The 15000-nt window shown below is 53.0% G+C and overlaps 3 protein-coding genes across 5 annotated transcripts in view; 1 reads left to right on the top strand and 2 right to left on the bottom strand.

Moving 5' to 3' along the window:
• The window catches only part of LOC125954587 (WD repeat-containing protein 47), a 66871-nt gene extending 60015 nt beyond the window's left edge, over window positions 1-6856 (bottom strand). For 2 of the 3 annotated variants that reach the window (XM_049685023.1, XM_049685020.1), the window contains exons 1-2: window positions 6660-6856; window positions 5250-5626 (exon numbers count right to left, since the gene is read on the bottom strand). The gene's annotated coding sequence lies outside the window, so the exon portion shown is untranslated. The remainder of the gene's footprint in view (window positions 1-5249; window positions 5627-6659) is intronic. The other variant, XM_049685021.1, reaches the window with a different exon arrangement.
• Window positions 6857-7755: 899 nt separating this feature from the next.
• Window positions 7756-12874, top strand: LOC125954626 (Y-box-binding protein 1). Its single transcript, XM_049685085.1, has one exon. The coding sequence runs from the start codon at window positions 8165-8167 to the stop codon at window positions 9449-9451; it is 1287 nt and encodes a 428-aa protein (XP_049541042.1). The 5' UTR covers window positions 7756-8164; the 3' UTR covers window positions 9452-12874.
• A 713-nt stretch (window positions 12875-13587) lies between these two features.
• Window positions 13588-14967, bottom strand: LOC125954647 (TM2 domain-containing protein almondex). Its single transcript, XM_049685115.1, has 4 exons — window positions 14640-14967; window positions 14551-14579; window positions 14420-14482; window positions 13588-14345 (listed from the first exon to the last, which is right to left on the bottom strand). Exons 1-4 carry the CDS (start codon window positions 14746-14748, stop codon window positions 13779-13781), a joined length of 768 nt encoding a protein of 255 aa, XP_049541072.1. The 5' UTR covers window positions 14749-14967; the 3' UTR covers window positions 13588-13778.
• Window positions 14968-15000: the final 33 nt, after the last annotated feature.

Raw genomic sequence — 15000 nt, 5'->3', positions numbered from 1 at the left:
ATGTCGTCGGCGCCGAGATTCACAAACTCAGCCCTCTCCGCAGCAAATCTAGGGCACTCGAACATCACGTGCTCCGGCGTCTCTTCTACGCCACTTCCACATTCTGGACACGCTGGTGATCCTGCGCGACCGAATCGATGGTGGTAGCTCCGGAAGCAGCCATGTCCTGACAGGAACTGCGTCAGGAAGAAGTCCACCTCTCCGTGCCGCCTGCTAAGCCATGGTTCCAGATCTGGAATGAGCCGGTGTGTCCACCGACCGTCCGTGGCGTGGTCCCATTGGCTCTGCCATCTAGCCACCGATTCTCTTCTGGCCGCTGCGCGTGCACCTTTGACTCCCCTTTGACTGCTGCAAACCCGATCCTCCGCTAGGATGATACCAATAGGCATCATGCTCGCGATGACGCAGGCCGCTTCTGATGATATCGTTCTGTACGCGCTTATGACCCTCATGGTCATGAGTCGGTACGTGCGGTTCAACTTTGTGAGGTTGCCCGCGTGCGACTCCAAAACTGGGCTCCACACCGATCCTCCGTACCTGAGTATAGACGTCGAAACGTTGGCATAAAGACGTCTAATACTACTGCGCGGTCCGTAGCTGTTCGGGAGGATCCTCGAGAGCGCGTTGATCGCCTTTGTTGCCTTCTCGCATGCGTAGTCCACGTGGCTGTTGAAGTTGAGCCGGTCGTCAATCATGACGCCCAGGTATTTCAACTGCCGGTTCGAGGCGATGCTGATCGGCTTCGACCGGAGGTCGCCGTCGTCGACGTGGATAACTGCATTCTGCACGGCTTTACGGTTGCTGATCATCAGCACCTCTGTTTTGTGAGGAGCTACTTTCAGCTTTACCGACGCCATCCACTCGATCACCATATCGATGGCTTCGTTCGCTAGTTTTTGGGCGTCCTCGACTGATATCCCTCTCGCAGATAGGACAATGTCGTCGGCAAAGCCAACGATCTGCACCCTATCCGGTAAGGGGAGTGTCAGCACGTCGTCATACATGGCGTTCCACAGACACGGCCCAAGTATGGACCCCTGTGGGACGCCCGCGGTGATTTTCGCCGTCTTACGACCCTCTGCCGTGTCGTAAAGGAGCACTCTGCCCCCGAAGTAGCTTTGCAGGATTCGGCACAGGTATCCCGGCACGCGCAGACGGTGTAACGCTTTCGCGATTGCCTCCCAGCTGGCGCTGTTGAAGGCATTGGCGATGTCTAGCGTTACTATCGCGCAATACCGGAAACCCCGTCTCTTGCATTGCTGGGCTTTTTCTGCCTCTCTGACCAGCGTGGAGATTGCGTCCACTGTCGATCGCCCTTTCCTGAAGCCAAACTGCCTCTCCGATAGCCCGTTCTCTCCTTCCGTGTACCTGGAGAGGCGGTTCAGGATGACTTTCTCCAGCAGCTTGCCCACCGTATCGATCAGACATATCGGCCTGTATGATGACGCCTCACCCGGGGGCTTCCCCGGCTTTGGCAACAGCACCAGCTTCTGCCTCTTCCACTTGTCCGGAAAGTGGCCTTCTTCCAGCAGTTTCTGCAAGACGACCCGAAACATGTCGGGGGCCTCCCTGATCGCAGTTTTCACCGCGACGTTCGGGATCCCGTCCGGCCCTGGCGCCTTGTTCGCTGGTAGCTTCCTCCCGATTTCCATGACTTCCTCGTTAGAAATCCGGATTTCGGCCGCTATGCTTTCGTGGTCGTCCGCGTATGGTGTTGGTGGCCACGCTGTTGGCTCGTGCGTCGGAAAAAGCTTGGCCACTATGACTTTCAGCTTCTCTGGGCACTGCACACTAGCTGTCGCCGGTCCGCTCACCTTCGCCACCGCCTGAACGCTGATCTCGCGACCCGAAACACTACCCGTTTTCCTTCCCGATCTTCCTCCGTTTTTGCCCGTTGAACCAGTCTCCTGGCTCTCAGGCAGGCGGCTCGGAGGAAGTCCAGCGTCTCGTTCCACCAGTATGCTGGTCTATGGTACTTTCGCGGCTCTGTCGATCTGGGCATGGCCTTGTCGCACGCCTTCACAAGTGCATCCACCAGTTCGTCCGCGTTTTGTGGCTCCGTCTCTGCGAGCACCTCGAGTTCAGCAAGGAAGCGGTCTACGTTGAAACACTTTGTCTTCCACTTCCTGTCTTGCGAGTGAGCGTTCCTCTGATTCTCCTTCGCTCTCCGCCCGACGCTATACCGAATCGCCTGGTGGTCGCTATCTGTGAAGCCCTCGCACACCCTCCAGTTCATCCCGGCGATCAACTGGGGGCTACCGAAGGTGAGGTCGATAATCGACTCTCGGCCGTCCCTCCGGTACGTACTCGTCGAGCCTTCATTCGCCAGGGTCACATCCAGCTGAGCTAGCGCTTCGAGCAGCGCAGTACCTCTGTGACTCGTCGATTTGCTGCCCCACTCTTCCGCCCAAGCATTGAAGTCTCCTCCGATAATTACTGGTTGCCTCCCCGCTAGTTCGTTGGTGAGGTTGTCCAGCATCTTCTTAAACTGTTCCAGGCCCCAGCTCGGTGGTGCATAGCAGCTACACACGAAGATACTGTTGACTTTCGCTATGACAAATCCTTGCTGGGAGTTGGACACTACCTCGTCGATCGGGTGCTTTCCCATTACCCAGATTGCCGCCTTCTTTGAGCTATCTGCCACCCAGGTAGCGTTGTCTTCGGGCACTCGGTACGGCTCGGAGATCAGCGCTACGTCACACTTCGCTTTTGCTGTCGTTTGCACCAGCAGTAGCTGTGCCGTCTCGCAGTGGTTGAGGTTCACCTGGATGAACTCCATTACTGCTTGGTGGCTACCCTCGAACGATATGCGTTGCACCGCGGTCCGCCTAGTGCGTGTTTGTTGTCACCGCTGGCGGCGCAGAGCATACATGCCGTGGTCGACGAACAATCCTTGGCAATGTGCCCCTCTCCACCACAGTTGTAACACAACTTCGACCTGTCGGGGCCTTTGCAGTTGACCGACAGGTGTCCCAGCTCCAGGCACTTGTAGCACTTTCTGGTACTCGGGTCGACACGCGGAGCTACTCTGATTGGGCAGACCGACCAGCGTAGCTTCACCGAGCCCTTCGCCAGCAACTTGCCTGCTTCCTGTGGGTGCAGCCAGACCGTTGCCACCTTCATGTTATCGAACCCCTTCCTTAGTCGCAAGGAAGAGATCTCCTTTACACCGCACTGCTCCTTGAGGGCCTTTTCCAGCTCGCTCTCGGTGGTGATGCTGTCCAGGTTCCGACACTCGATCGCCGTATCATGCGACAGTGCCTTCACTCCCTCCTCCTGCCCGAGGGACTTCTGGACCATCGACCGCAGCTCCATCGTGGGAACTTTCGCACCCGCTCTTAGCTCGATGAGCATATCACCCTTCCGTGTGGTTCTCGTCCTCACCACTTCCTTCTCCATTGCCTCGAGAGCTGGATCCGAGGTTATCTTCCGGAGAAGATCCGCATAGGTTATGCCCTTCATCTCAACCCGTATGGCATCTCCTCTTGCCCTCTCCACCGGACGCTGTTTCGCCGGCATTTTAGGTCCGGTTTTGGCGCCCTCAGCTGGCTTCGTCGGCCCTTTCTTGACGCGTACGGGCACCGTTTGCCAGCCTTCTTCACCCTCCGCATCAGGGCTTCCTTCGGGTCCCCGGGGCTTCTTCTTCTCCTCTTCTTCCCCTGGGGTCTCCCGCTTCCGCTTTTCCATTCTCGCCTTCGGTGTTGCCAAGTCGATCGCTGGCGTTGCCATCATGGCTTCCGCCCGCGCGCTTTGCGCCACATCGGCCCTCTTCTCGGCTTCTGCTGCCCTCTTCTCGGCTTCTGCTGCCCTCGCCTCGGTTTCTGCTGCCATCGCCTCAGCCGCCACGGCCATCGCCTCGGCTGCCTCGGCCCTTGCCTGCAGCTCTTTCGCCTGGGTGGCCGCCGCTTCGAGCTCCTGCTCCGCCTGCTCGGCTCTCTGCAGAAGCCGCCTGTGCTCCTGCACTGCTCTTTGGGCCATTGCCGTTAGCTTGGCTTGCATCTCCTTTACTGTGCCGAGGATGTTGTGCTTCGACATTACGAGCGAGTATAGCTCTTTCGCCATGTCGTGCGTCCTCTCCACTGCGTTCGCCGATACTCCAGTCTCTTGCTCGGCTGTTGGCGTTCCCGGCGTTCCCGCCTGGCTGCCGTCTTGCTCGGCACCTTGCGCAACGTCTTGCACCGTAGCTTGCATGCCACATTGCACGGCACTTTGCGCGGCACCTTGCATGCCAGCCCGCTCTCGATCTTGCGATCGCGCCGTCTTTCGGCTCCTCAAGAACACGTCCATGCCGACCGCGTAGCTGCCTGCTCCACCGCGCACACTGACACTACACCGTTAGCGTACGCTCGGCTTCACTAGCACTGCGGCGATTGCCGGCCACTGTTTGTTGTCGCGCACTCACCCCAGCTCCGCACCACAAACAACCGCTGCGCTTTTGGCTGACCTCAGCTGTTTCGCTGGGCCAGTCTGCCAGCGAAGCGCAGGGCCGTTCTACGTGAACCGGGCTGCCGCGACCGAAAAATCACAATTCGTGCCCTATCCGTCACGCCTTTTCACTGCACCACACTGGGAAAGGCAGCGTTCTGCCTTCACTCATCCGTCTCTCACACCGGAAGGCCTCCCGCACCGGCCCCGCACGCAAAAAACCGTTCCAGGACGGAGCTAGGTAAAACACTTCCGCACTCGCCCGCGTTCAACGCCGAACCTGTGTGTGTGTGTGTGTGTGTGTGTGTGTGTGTGTGTGTGTGTGTGTGTGTGTGTGTGTGTGTGTGTGTGTGTGTGTGTGTGTGTGTGTGTGTGTGTGTGTGTGTGTGTGTGTGTGTGTGTGTGTGTGTGTGTGTGTGTGTGTGCGCGCGTTGAGTGGTTGGCCGGTTTGACGGGATCCGTTTGGCCAAAGAAATGCACCCAGTTCCGGGACCGGTTTTTGGAACGAATTTAATGATTGTAACTTGAGCTTCAGCTCCGAGGTGAAGCAGCCGTTCGCGTCATCTCTCAGAGCTATTACGATTTCAATCCCAAAAAAGCGACGTGCGGATTGCCGGATGATTTCCTTGCGAGCAAATCATGTCCTGCTACCGATTAAATTGCGTTAAATTGGCCATCATTAAGGGTAATGTTGGCCACCCTAATCCGTACAAGGTAATGCCAGCAGACCCCTTTCTAATTGGCATCATTGTCCTGCGTCTGGCGCCAATCAATGCCACGGGGCCTGGGCCCCCGAAACAATGGACAAGGAAGCGTTTACGTACCTTTTTTTGGCGGCAGACGGCGAAGAATCACTTCCAGACAACGACGACGACGACGATGTGTGCCGGTGTGCGGCCCCCCGGGATCATCTATTGTTGTTTTCACCCGTTCGGAGGCGTTGTTGGTCGACGATCGAAGATCCGGCTGCCCAACGGCAGCAACAGCTGACTTTGATGAGTTGCGCGGTTGCGGATTGATTTGCACGAAATAATACCACGGGGAACTAGGAGGGGACAGACGATACGTTTTCCTCCTCCACACTGCCTGCTTTCTGCACCTGCACTAACACTGCCAATGTGCACTTCGATTCATTTCCCTCCGTTCGCCCCCTTCTAACACATCACAGATCACTTTTCTTTTTCTCTTTTTTTCTTTCTTTCTAAAAAAGACCGAAATTACAACATTAATCACACATCATCATCATGCCGGACGGAGCGGAAAATGTGGAAATAAAGGGAAAAGGAGGGGGTGTAGCTGCAATCGCTTTTCGATCGATTATTTTCCCTCGGGCAGCGGCGGCCGGGGAAGGCGGTCGCTGCAAAAGGGAAGCGCCGCGGTTCGCGGTTTCGCCTTCAATGAGACGGGGAAACCGGAAGAAAGCCCATGCCCCCCTCTAGTAGGGCGGCTCCAACCACCGCCAATCGCCAAATGCATCGCCAATTTGCATCATCGGCGGCGATTCGCGAAGGAGAGAGAAAAAAATTGGGCGTGTGTGTGTGTGCCGGTTGTGGTAACTTTCGTTTTTCCTTTTCAAGGTAGGCAATGGAGAAGCTCCTCTGGGCAGCTGCTACATACGAAACCACATTATGCGGTTAGTGGTGAAGGAAATGACATTTTCCTATTTTCCTGGACAGACAAAACGCACCCAGACGATGAACGAAAACAAGCGGCACGCACGGAAAACACCAACCACCACCCCATCCTTAGGGGGTGGGAAATGACATCATGCCCATCCAGGGGAAACTGCGGCTTTTCCTCGTACGTCGTGACGCATTTGGGATCCTGAAGCCTGGAGCCGGAAAAGTCCTTTTCACGAACGCTCTTTCTCGCTCTTTGTGCAATTCCTGATCCACCCTTTTACCCCTTTTGCTCCATGCCACCCCCACTGCTGGAAGACGTTGTCACCGACCGTAGTGTCGTCACAACAAAGGAAAGGAAAAAGACCAGAAGGTGCTGCCGACGAGGAGGACAACGACGATGGTTGGCCTTCAAAACTCTGGCTGGAAGAAAATGCCGTGCACTCGGCCTCGCAGCATGAGATCACACCTCCCGCACGGCTCACGGGGACGCTATTTTGAGACTCCGCGGAGAAGATGATGATGATGCACCGCACACCGCGCCGTCCAGCCAGCTGCACGAAATATGCTGCAGATATCCTGGGCAACCGCCATACACACGCCCGTCGTTCGCACCTGCTCTTGAGGCAAATCACTGCTCCGGGAGAGCGGTTTTTAACGATGAAATTGAGCCACTTTTATCACGCACAACAAAAAAACAAATTGGAGCTCGCGACAACGACAACGACGACACGGGATGACTTCAGCGGAGGCGGCGACGGCCGGAGGAGATACCGACCGCTTCGAATCACGACAAAATAACGAGTGAGAAAGGTTGAAAAAGAGAGAGAAGAAAACTTTTATTTTGTGCTCGGAGAATTAATCATTTGGGCCAGGCACAGATGAGGGAGACAAGACGAAAATGTGTCTAACAGCGCATCTAGACGGTCATGAGAATCGTGAGACTGAGAATGGCGAGCGAGAAATGTTCCCGCTCGTGTAGAAACCGAGAACGGAGAATTGAGAATTGAGAATTGAACTACCGATCAAACCATCTATGAAATAAAGCAATTTGCGTTTTTTTGAGCTGGCAACAGAGATTATGCATTTCCAAAAAGAGAACTGCTCAATCTATCTCATTCTCGCCTTTCTCATTCCCGCCTTTCTCACACTTCATCTACACGGGCGCGAGAAAGCTGAAAATGAGATGAGAATGAAAAAGTTGAGAATGTCAAATCCCATACAAATGGAAATGTAAAGATACAAGTAGGCTGTCACAAATGTATGGGATTTGACATTCTCGCCTTTTTCATTCTCATCTCATTTTCAGCTTTCTCGCGCTCGTGTAGAGAGTCGGTCACGATCGTCTAGATGCGTGTAAGGAGAGAGGGAAATAGCAATAACTGAGAGACCACTGTTGGTTGAGGCGTGCTTATACCATCCTGCTCAATAATCCAAGATGTATCAAATCGATTTATAAATATTCTATGGATATTGTATCAGGTTTTGAAGAAGGTTAATTAAAGTTTTAATACTTCTGCTACCAATGTTTTTAGAATACTGCTAGGGAAAGTAGTTTTCATCCTAAAATCGACCGCGAATCGCTTGTGCGAAATATCGAAGTGTGGTCATAAACAGCCCAGCAGCTCTGCTTGTATCGTGTGGTTGAGCGGAAATTTTCTTGCGCAATCGCGGAATCACGTCAAATTCGCCGGGGTGCGTTTAGCTTGCGCACGAGTTGAGGAGCCGGGGTGGAAAAAAAGGCAGAAAATTGAAAAAAGAGAAAAAATCGGGGTGTTTTTTCGACATGCGGTACCTCTGGTGAAGAAAAATGTGATTTGCTTCTTCGAATGGCTGAAAAGTTCCAAAATTAAGCTGAAGTACGCATAGTATGACTGTCGCGTTCAAAACTACACCATAAAGCAGCCGCAGCAGAAAAACAGCAGCAAGCCGTGAACGCCTAGAACATCCAGCACCATCACCCGAAAGTCATACCAGACAGGGAAAATCACGTAAGAGCAAAGACGAAGAAAAGTCCTCCCGGGAAAAAGGCTCGATCTCCACTGCACCGTCGGCCATCACGTAGAGGGGGTTGCAGAAGTCACACACGCGGATCAATTAGACGGAAGTAAGGGTGCAAAATGGCTGACCAGCAGGCAGTGAGCGCTGTAGAAGCACCGGCGGCAGCGCAGCAACCACAACCGGCCGCGACCACACCGGCAGCACAGCAGCCGGCTCCGGCCCAGACCGAACAACAACCGGCGCAACAGCAGCCGGCCCAGCAACCCGCCCCGCAACAACCGCAACAGCAGCAGCAGGGTGGAGGCGATGCGAGCCAAAAGCCGGCCGTTGGCGGTGCCGCCGCAGCGACCACCCCGCCTCAGCCGCAGAAGGAAATCATTGCGACGAAGGTGACGGGAGTGGTGAAGTGGTTCAACGTGAAGAGCGGATACGGATTCATCAACCGCGGCGATACGCACGAGGACGTTTTCGTGCATCAGTCGGCCATCGCCCGCAACAACCCGAAGAAGGCGGTCCGCTCGGTCGGTGATGGCGAGGAGGTCGAGTTCGATGTTGTCATCGGCGAGAAGGGTAACGAGGCGGCCAACGTGACCGGTCCGTCCGGCGAGGCGGTGAAGGGTAGTCAGTATGCGGCGGAAAAGCGACGCGGCTATCGCCACTGGTGGCAGAAGCGCTCCGGTGGTGGACGTCGTCCACCGGGCCAACCGCGCTCGAAGGATGGCGGTCAGGGAGACGGTGGCGACGATCAGCAGGGCGAAGGAAGCGACCAGGCGGTACAACAGTCCTCGCAGCAGCAGCAAGATCAGGGTGGCCAGCAGCAGCAGCACCAGCCACAGTCCAAGAAGAACCATCAGCACCCGCAACAACAGCAGCAGCAGCAACAGCAACAGCAGCAGCAAGCACCACACCAGCAGGCGCGTCGCTTCCGTCCTCGTGGCCGGGGTGGATACACCAACTACAACCCTCAGGGTGGCCGTGGCGAGAGAGTCTCCAAACCGAGCGGCTACCTGGAGGATGGTCGCCCCTACTACGAGGTGCCCTGGTCTGCCGAGAACCAGCGTGGTCAGGGATGGCCTCGTCGCTTCTTCCGTCGTAACTATCGCAGCGGTGGCGGCCGTGGTGGTGGCATGGGCGGTGGTGCTGGAGGCGTACCGCAGGAGTATAGCGGCTGGCAGGAAGACTATCGGCCACCGCGTCGCCAGCAGCAGCAGCCACTGAACCAGCACCCTTCGCAGCAGCAGCCCCCGATGGGTGGACCACGCCGTGGTGGTGGCATCCAGGGACGTGGTGCTACTCGCGGACGTTTCCCTCGTCGCGGCCGTAACCCCCAGCGTCCACGTAATGATGGTGGCAATGCCGGCACGAACAATGCCGTGCAAAACACGACAACTGAAAGCACTGCCTAAGCCCCAACCGAGTTCGATTCCGACGATCCTTCCTCGCGGGTTTAACCCGCTAAAGTTGGCCCCCCGGGTGAAGCGGTGGTGATACATCAACATCCACTCTGTACCACCACCGACACGATAAGAACGACAACATCCATCCCCGGGTTTGACCCAAGCCGATAGAGGAAGAGATCAACGGAGTTACACGCATCATCATCACGAGAGAAGCAGGAGGTCAAAGGAGAGGAACTATCACACTATCCCGTGTTCCGTTCGCTGGCGTTCAACAACAACGTTTCGCCGGCGTCGTGCACACACTTACACCGAGCTCTCGAATCCCGCTCAACAACGACGAGACGACCACGACCGAAGGATGTAAGTAACCATCATTATGCCGCAAAACGTTTCGCAATCATTTTCGACTCCCCACCCCGAAAAAGCACCCGCCGGACCGTGCCACTATGTGTGTCCGTGTGTGTGTGTAGCATAGGAAAAGCAAATGGAATCCTACTGGCGAGGGAATCGGTTGCATGTGATGCGGGAACCAAGTGGAAGTTGCAAGAATAGCGCAAAGTGGCACACTCTAACCTCCATGGTGGCGGGGTGTGCTGCTGATCGTCCACGTGGTTTGCTCATCGACATCGTTTACCCTCTCGCCGGTGCTCGGTGTTAGTACAGGGACAAGTAATGAGTGCAGGAAAACCCAAGAAGAGGCACTAGCGAAGATCGACGTCTCAAGAAGAACTAGAGGAAAGAGAGAGGAGATAAAAACGATATGTTTCACTGAAGAATAGAAATAACTAATAATAACACACATTGCATTGAATACAATAATATGAAATGAAAAAAACACACACGATAATCCTTTAATATAACAATGAAGATGAAGAAGAGGAGAAGCGGTCGAAGAGGAGGACGAAGCAGGAAGACGCAAAAAGGCAACCTACAAATTGGAACCATTATTTGAGCGCTAGAGCAAAGGGAAACGGCACGGCAGGAGAAGCATGGCTAGAGAAAGAGAGAGAGAGAGTGGGAGTGGGTGAGGCTGGTTTCGCAGGAGGGATTTCTGGTAAGGAGCAGGTGACATCTTGAGAGACACATCCTTTTTCAGGCATGAAACCCTAACCCCAACAGCAGCAAGCACGCTACACTATTGCTACAATAATCGGGCACCATTGGAGCAGGAGAATGCGTTGACCGTTGGCAAGGCAACGAGGAGTAGCAAGCAGGCCGGCTGTGGCGGAATCGCTATTCCTGTTCCCCAAAAACCCCGAAGCGATCGAATTGCAGTAGGCGGCGGGCATTGTCGCCGACTCCAAGAGGCGCACACGTGCGATCTTTTTGGCGAACCTTCGCGAAGATGATAAGATAGTGTGCGACGTTTTGAGCTTCTTGGATGGCAGGGGGAATTGCGATAGAGATTCTCCGCATGCTTTTCTCGGTCAATGCGCATAGATGGGAGACGGCGGCGAGCCTGTTAGCTTCTGCTCAATGCTTAACAGAAGGAATAGCGGAAAGGTTGGATAACATACGATTATTATACTAAGTACATACAAACACGCAAATGGAGAGTACATGGAGTGTTGGTAGATTCTCACACCCCAAAAACCGTCGGCGCATCAACGTCGTGAAGGCGGCAACAGCACCGTGGGTGCGCGTGGTGGGTGTTTTGTGTAATTCAGAATTTCTAGAATGTTTTGTTTTTTGTCTTTCTAATACCATGCAACCCTCATCTGCGCATATGTAAGCCAAAACTGCGACACGAATGTCCTCTCCCTGGCCATTATGGAATATCGTTCAGAACTATCGCCTTATCCGGTGTTCCGGTCGGCGATTTGTGTTTTCGCCAGAAATTATCCATCTATCGGGCATCCGGTGGCGCTGGGGTAGGCACAGGAATGCGAGTGGGAAGTTGTTGATTCCCAAACAGTGAAACAGAGCAGAGCATCGACGATCATGCGTGCGTGAGGTGCGCTATGCTTTGGAGCTATGCGCGTTTGCGCAGGATGGGTGGCCCATCCTCAAATCCACTCTCGCACTAACCGGGCGCTGCGCTATCTCACGTAGAATGCTTCAAAATAGCGATCACCAACAGCAGTCGCATAGAATGTGTATTTTTAGCGCGTTTTCCGTGTGGAGTCCGCGCTGCGAGAGACTGCTGGTTACCGTGAAAATGGTATGCGCGGCGATACACCACGTGCTGCTCGGTCGGCTTGATGGTTCGCAGCCCCGGGAGGAGGGACTGCGCTGGCTTTTTAGATTCTAGTTTGAATTGTTTTTATTCCTTCCCGTTTTTTGTTTTCTCAAAACGCGTTTGCATTGCTTTTAACAATACAATAGATTTAACGCAGCAGGAGCCAAAAGGAGCAGCAGCCTATGCCGGCATAAATTTGCAAATTATTCATACTACTACCATTATCGATTGTTAGTTACTAAAAACAGAAAAGAAGGAAGAAAGGCAGAGGGTTGAACGAGATGAAAATGGCAATGAATTTGGGAGAAGATTAGTCACCCCACCCGCGCCGTGATTATCGGCAACGTGGAGAGAGGAGTAACATCCGGGGGGGCGCATTATACCAGTGAATCATATTAACATTTAATCATTTATCGTCTCGCTATCTCGTGCCGTGTTTGCAATTTTGAAAGGAAGAAGGAAGAATGTGTAAAACCCCATAGTTTGACCATAGACATTAGACACACAAACATTACGTGCAGCATTATGGCAGGTTTTTTGAGAACAGCAAAGACGATCGAGATGAGTGTGTTTTGTTAGATTACAACCAAATAATAAGGGCAAGAGAGAAAGAGAGAAAGAGGGAGGAGTTGCATATGAACTTAACATTGAATTTAACTAGGCGTGAGTTAATGCGAGTGACAAAGCCAAACAAGCAGAAGCAAACTCCCATAAAAACACACACACTCAAAGATAGTAACAAAAGCAGCAGCAAGCAACAGTACTACAGTATCATCATCGAACCGCGTGTACTACTAGAGTTGATAGGACGTGCCAGGACAGCGCAGGGATGCCAAGCAGCCAGGGAGGGTGCAGCATAAAGATGTGTGTGGAAAGCACCTAGAAATGTAGGGGGGACAAGGTTTGCCTGTGCGAATCAGGTCGAGGTCGAGCGAAGAAAATAGCTAGTAAAGGAGCTGGATAAAAAATGCCCAGCAGTACTAAGAGAAGAATAACACACAGTAAAAGTAAATGCTCTAATACCAATGTTTAATTGCAATGTGTAGTGCGCGGTGGAGAGAGCGTGCGGTGTGCGATCGTTTCGAGATATCAAAGATTGAAGCGAAAGCAGAGCGCGCTATCCACTCGCGAGGCGCACGTACCAGCAGCAAAGTAGTGGCAGGACGAACAAATAAATAAACTAAAAAAAAAACAGGAATCTACATCATCAAACCACAAACAATAGAAAACAGCAGCTGAGAACCGGCAAATAGGTGGTGTTGTGCGGTCGAACCAACGACGCCCCACACACAACATTGGGCAAGTGAAACATTTAAGAACATAAGATGAAGAACACGTTGACAACTAAATACACACGTAGAGAAAGCAACAAGGCAGTCAGTAAGACCTATTTAGTAATGTTTAAGCATGATCAAGTAACGATAGAGAGCAAAAGCCCCCCAAAAGAAGGGCAGCAGCGTTAAAGCACACACACGCACGGCGGCAACAGCGGCGCAATGATAAGAACGATAAGAACGTGCGCTTGTACCGGCCGGCAGAAACACACACACACATGATGATGGGTCGGGGGTCGAAATAGAACCACAGCAGGAAACAGCAAAACCTGGATCTGGATTGCGATTCGTTCGTGTGTTCGGCGGCGGAAGTGGCGGGATTCGAGAAGAGAAAACCGATTGTTTAAGCAGAAATGGAACCAACCAACCAACCAACCACACATAAATAAGCAACAGAGGCAGCAGCTGTAGCAGCGGGCAACAACATCCACAGGCCAGTGCACAGCTGAACAACAATGATGCCGCTACACTATTTGTTTCCAGCAGAGCAGAGGGTCAAACATACCTAGCGTGTGGTGTGACCGCAGAACAACGGAAACTATGTCGAAACTTGTGAAACATAACCCAAAGCGGAGAAAACAGAAAAGAGAAAATCAATAAAAAAATCGAAAAATTTTAATCAACCGAGTGTTTCTGGCGCATTGCCGCCGGTGAATTGAAGACGTCCAGACACATGACAAACGTTGGGATAACAGCATAAGAAGCAGCTCGATCTGTATGGAACTATTAGCTTTACTTGTAGGATGTCCTTCACTTAACAGAAACTAACGCGTGTATCACAAATTTTGCTTATCAGTGCTGCAGCACTGCAGCAGCTCTCCTAGATGTACAGTGATCCATCGGCGGGCCCGAGATAGTGCAGCGAGATCAACAACACATCGATCAGCGTCCAAACGCCCAGACCGCCGAAGCTGAACAGCTTACCGATCCCTTCCTGCCAGTGGCCAAGGAAGAACCGATCGACACCGAACCCACCGAGCGTGATGCTGAGCATGAGCGTTGTCGACCACCGGTAGCCCTGCGTCCAGTTGCACGGAATTTTCTTCATAAACGTGCGGTTGCCCATGCACAGGATCTCCGGGTGGACCGTGCAGTTGGTTTTGAACTCGGAACCGATCGAATTGCAGTTACCCTTCTGCTCGCAAACGTGCTCCCAGCGTTCGGTCTGGTAGCAGTACCGGCAGATCATCGGTCGCTTCAACTCGCCCTGACTGACCGACGGCCGTGCCCTGTCCCACTGGCAGTTTACGTTGTTCTTTGGAATGCAGGTTACGTTCACTTCCGCCCCGTACACGCAGTTCGGGATGTAGTTGCACTGCAGGCAAGAGTTGGGCAGATCGCCACAGAGCACATCGACCGGGCAGTGACTGGTATCGGAGGGTTTTGTCTGGTGTAAGGTAAGGGACGAATTGCAGATTAAAACCGGCTCGCGGGTGCCAATAGTAGAGCTAATCTTCTTACGTTCGAATTTATGGTGACCGCCGACCGGTCCGTATCGGAGCTTGTCTTCTCCAGCTTCGTGGGCTACAACGAAAGGTATGAAACCATCGCAAATGAGCGGAAGGTCAACTTTAAGTATCGCTTCTACTTACGGTCACTTCCGGATTGTTGGAGTTCACGGCTGTAACGATAAAATCTCGTTAGGCAAAGCTCATCGGGCAGGTGCGCGTATTTTACTCACATGATTGGGTGATTCGTACGTGGGATAGGACGAGCGACATCATCAAAAACACGACCGATTTCCAGTTTAACCGTACGCACGTTCGTCCGAAGAAAAGACCGCTAAACATTTTAGTTTTTCGCGTAAAATACGCACAAAAAGGTTTGTTGTTGTCCGTTCGTTGCGCAAATTCGATGTTTTTGTTTTTCGTTCAATTTGACAGTTGATGGCGGACAGTGGGATTTTTTGTGGTCATATAACGGGCGCCCCATCCATCGACCTGGTTTTAATTTATCCGGTGGTTTATTTTATCCGGTCCCTCTTTACCCTCGGCAAGATGGTGAGAAAACTTGGTTGATAAAACTCCAATGAAAATGCTTAT

This window comes from Anopheles darlingi, chromosome 3 (genome assembly GCF_943734745.1).
Source record: "Anopheles darlingi chromosome 3, idAnoDarlMG_H_01, whole genome shotgun sequence".
Classification (NCBI taxonomy): Eukaryota; Metazoa; Arthropoda; class Insecta; order Diptera; family Culicidae; genus Anopheles; species Anopheles darlingi.
This window is presented reverse-complemented; position numbering and strand designations above follow the sequence as displayed.

Bases quoted from the DNA above. Each gene is read 5' to 3' on its own strand.
- LOC125954626 (XM_049685085.1), top strand. From the start codon at position 8,165: ATGGCTGACCAGCAGGCAGTGAGCGCTGTAGAAGCACCGGCGGCAGCG.
- LOC125954647 (XM_049685115.1), bottom strand. From the start codon at position 14,748: ATGTTTAGCGGTCTTTTCTTCGGACGAACGTGCGTACGGTTAAACTGG. The intron at 14,580-14,639 runs GTGAGTAAAATA...TTATCGTTACAG, and splicing joins CGTACGAATCACCCAATCAT to CCGTGAACTCCAACAATCCG. The intron at 14,483-14,550 runs GTAAGTAGAAGC...CTTTCGTTGTAG, and splicing joins CCAACAATCCGGAAGTGACC to CCCACGAAGCTGGAGAAGAC.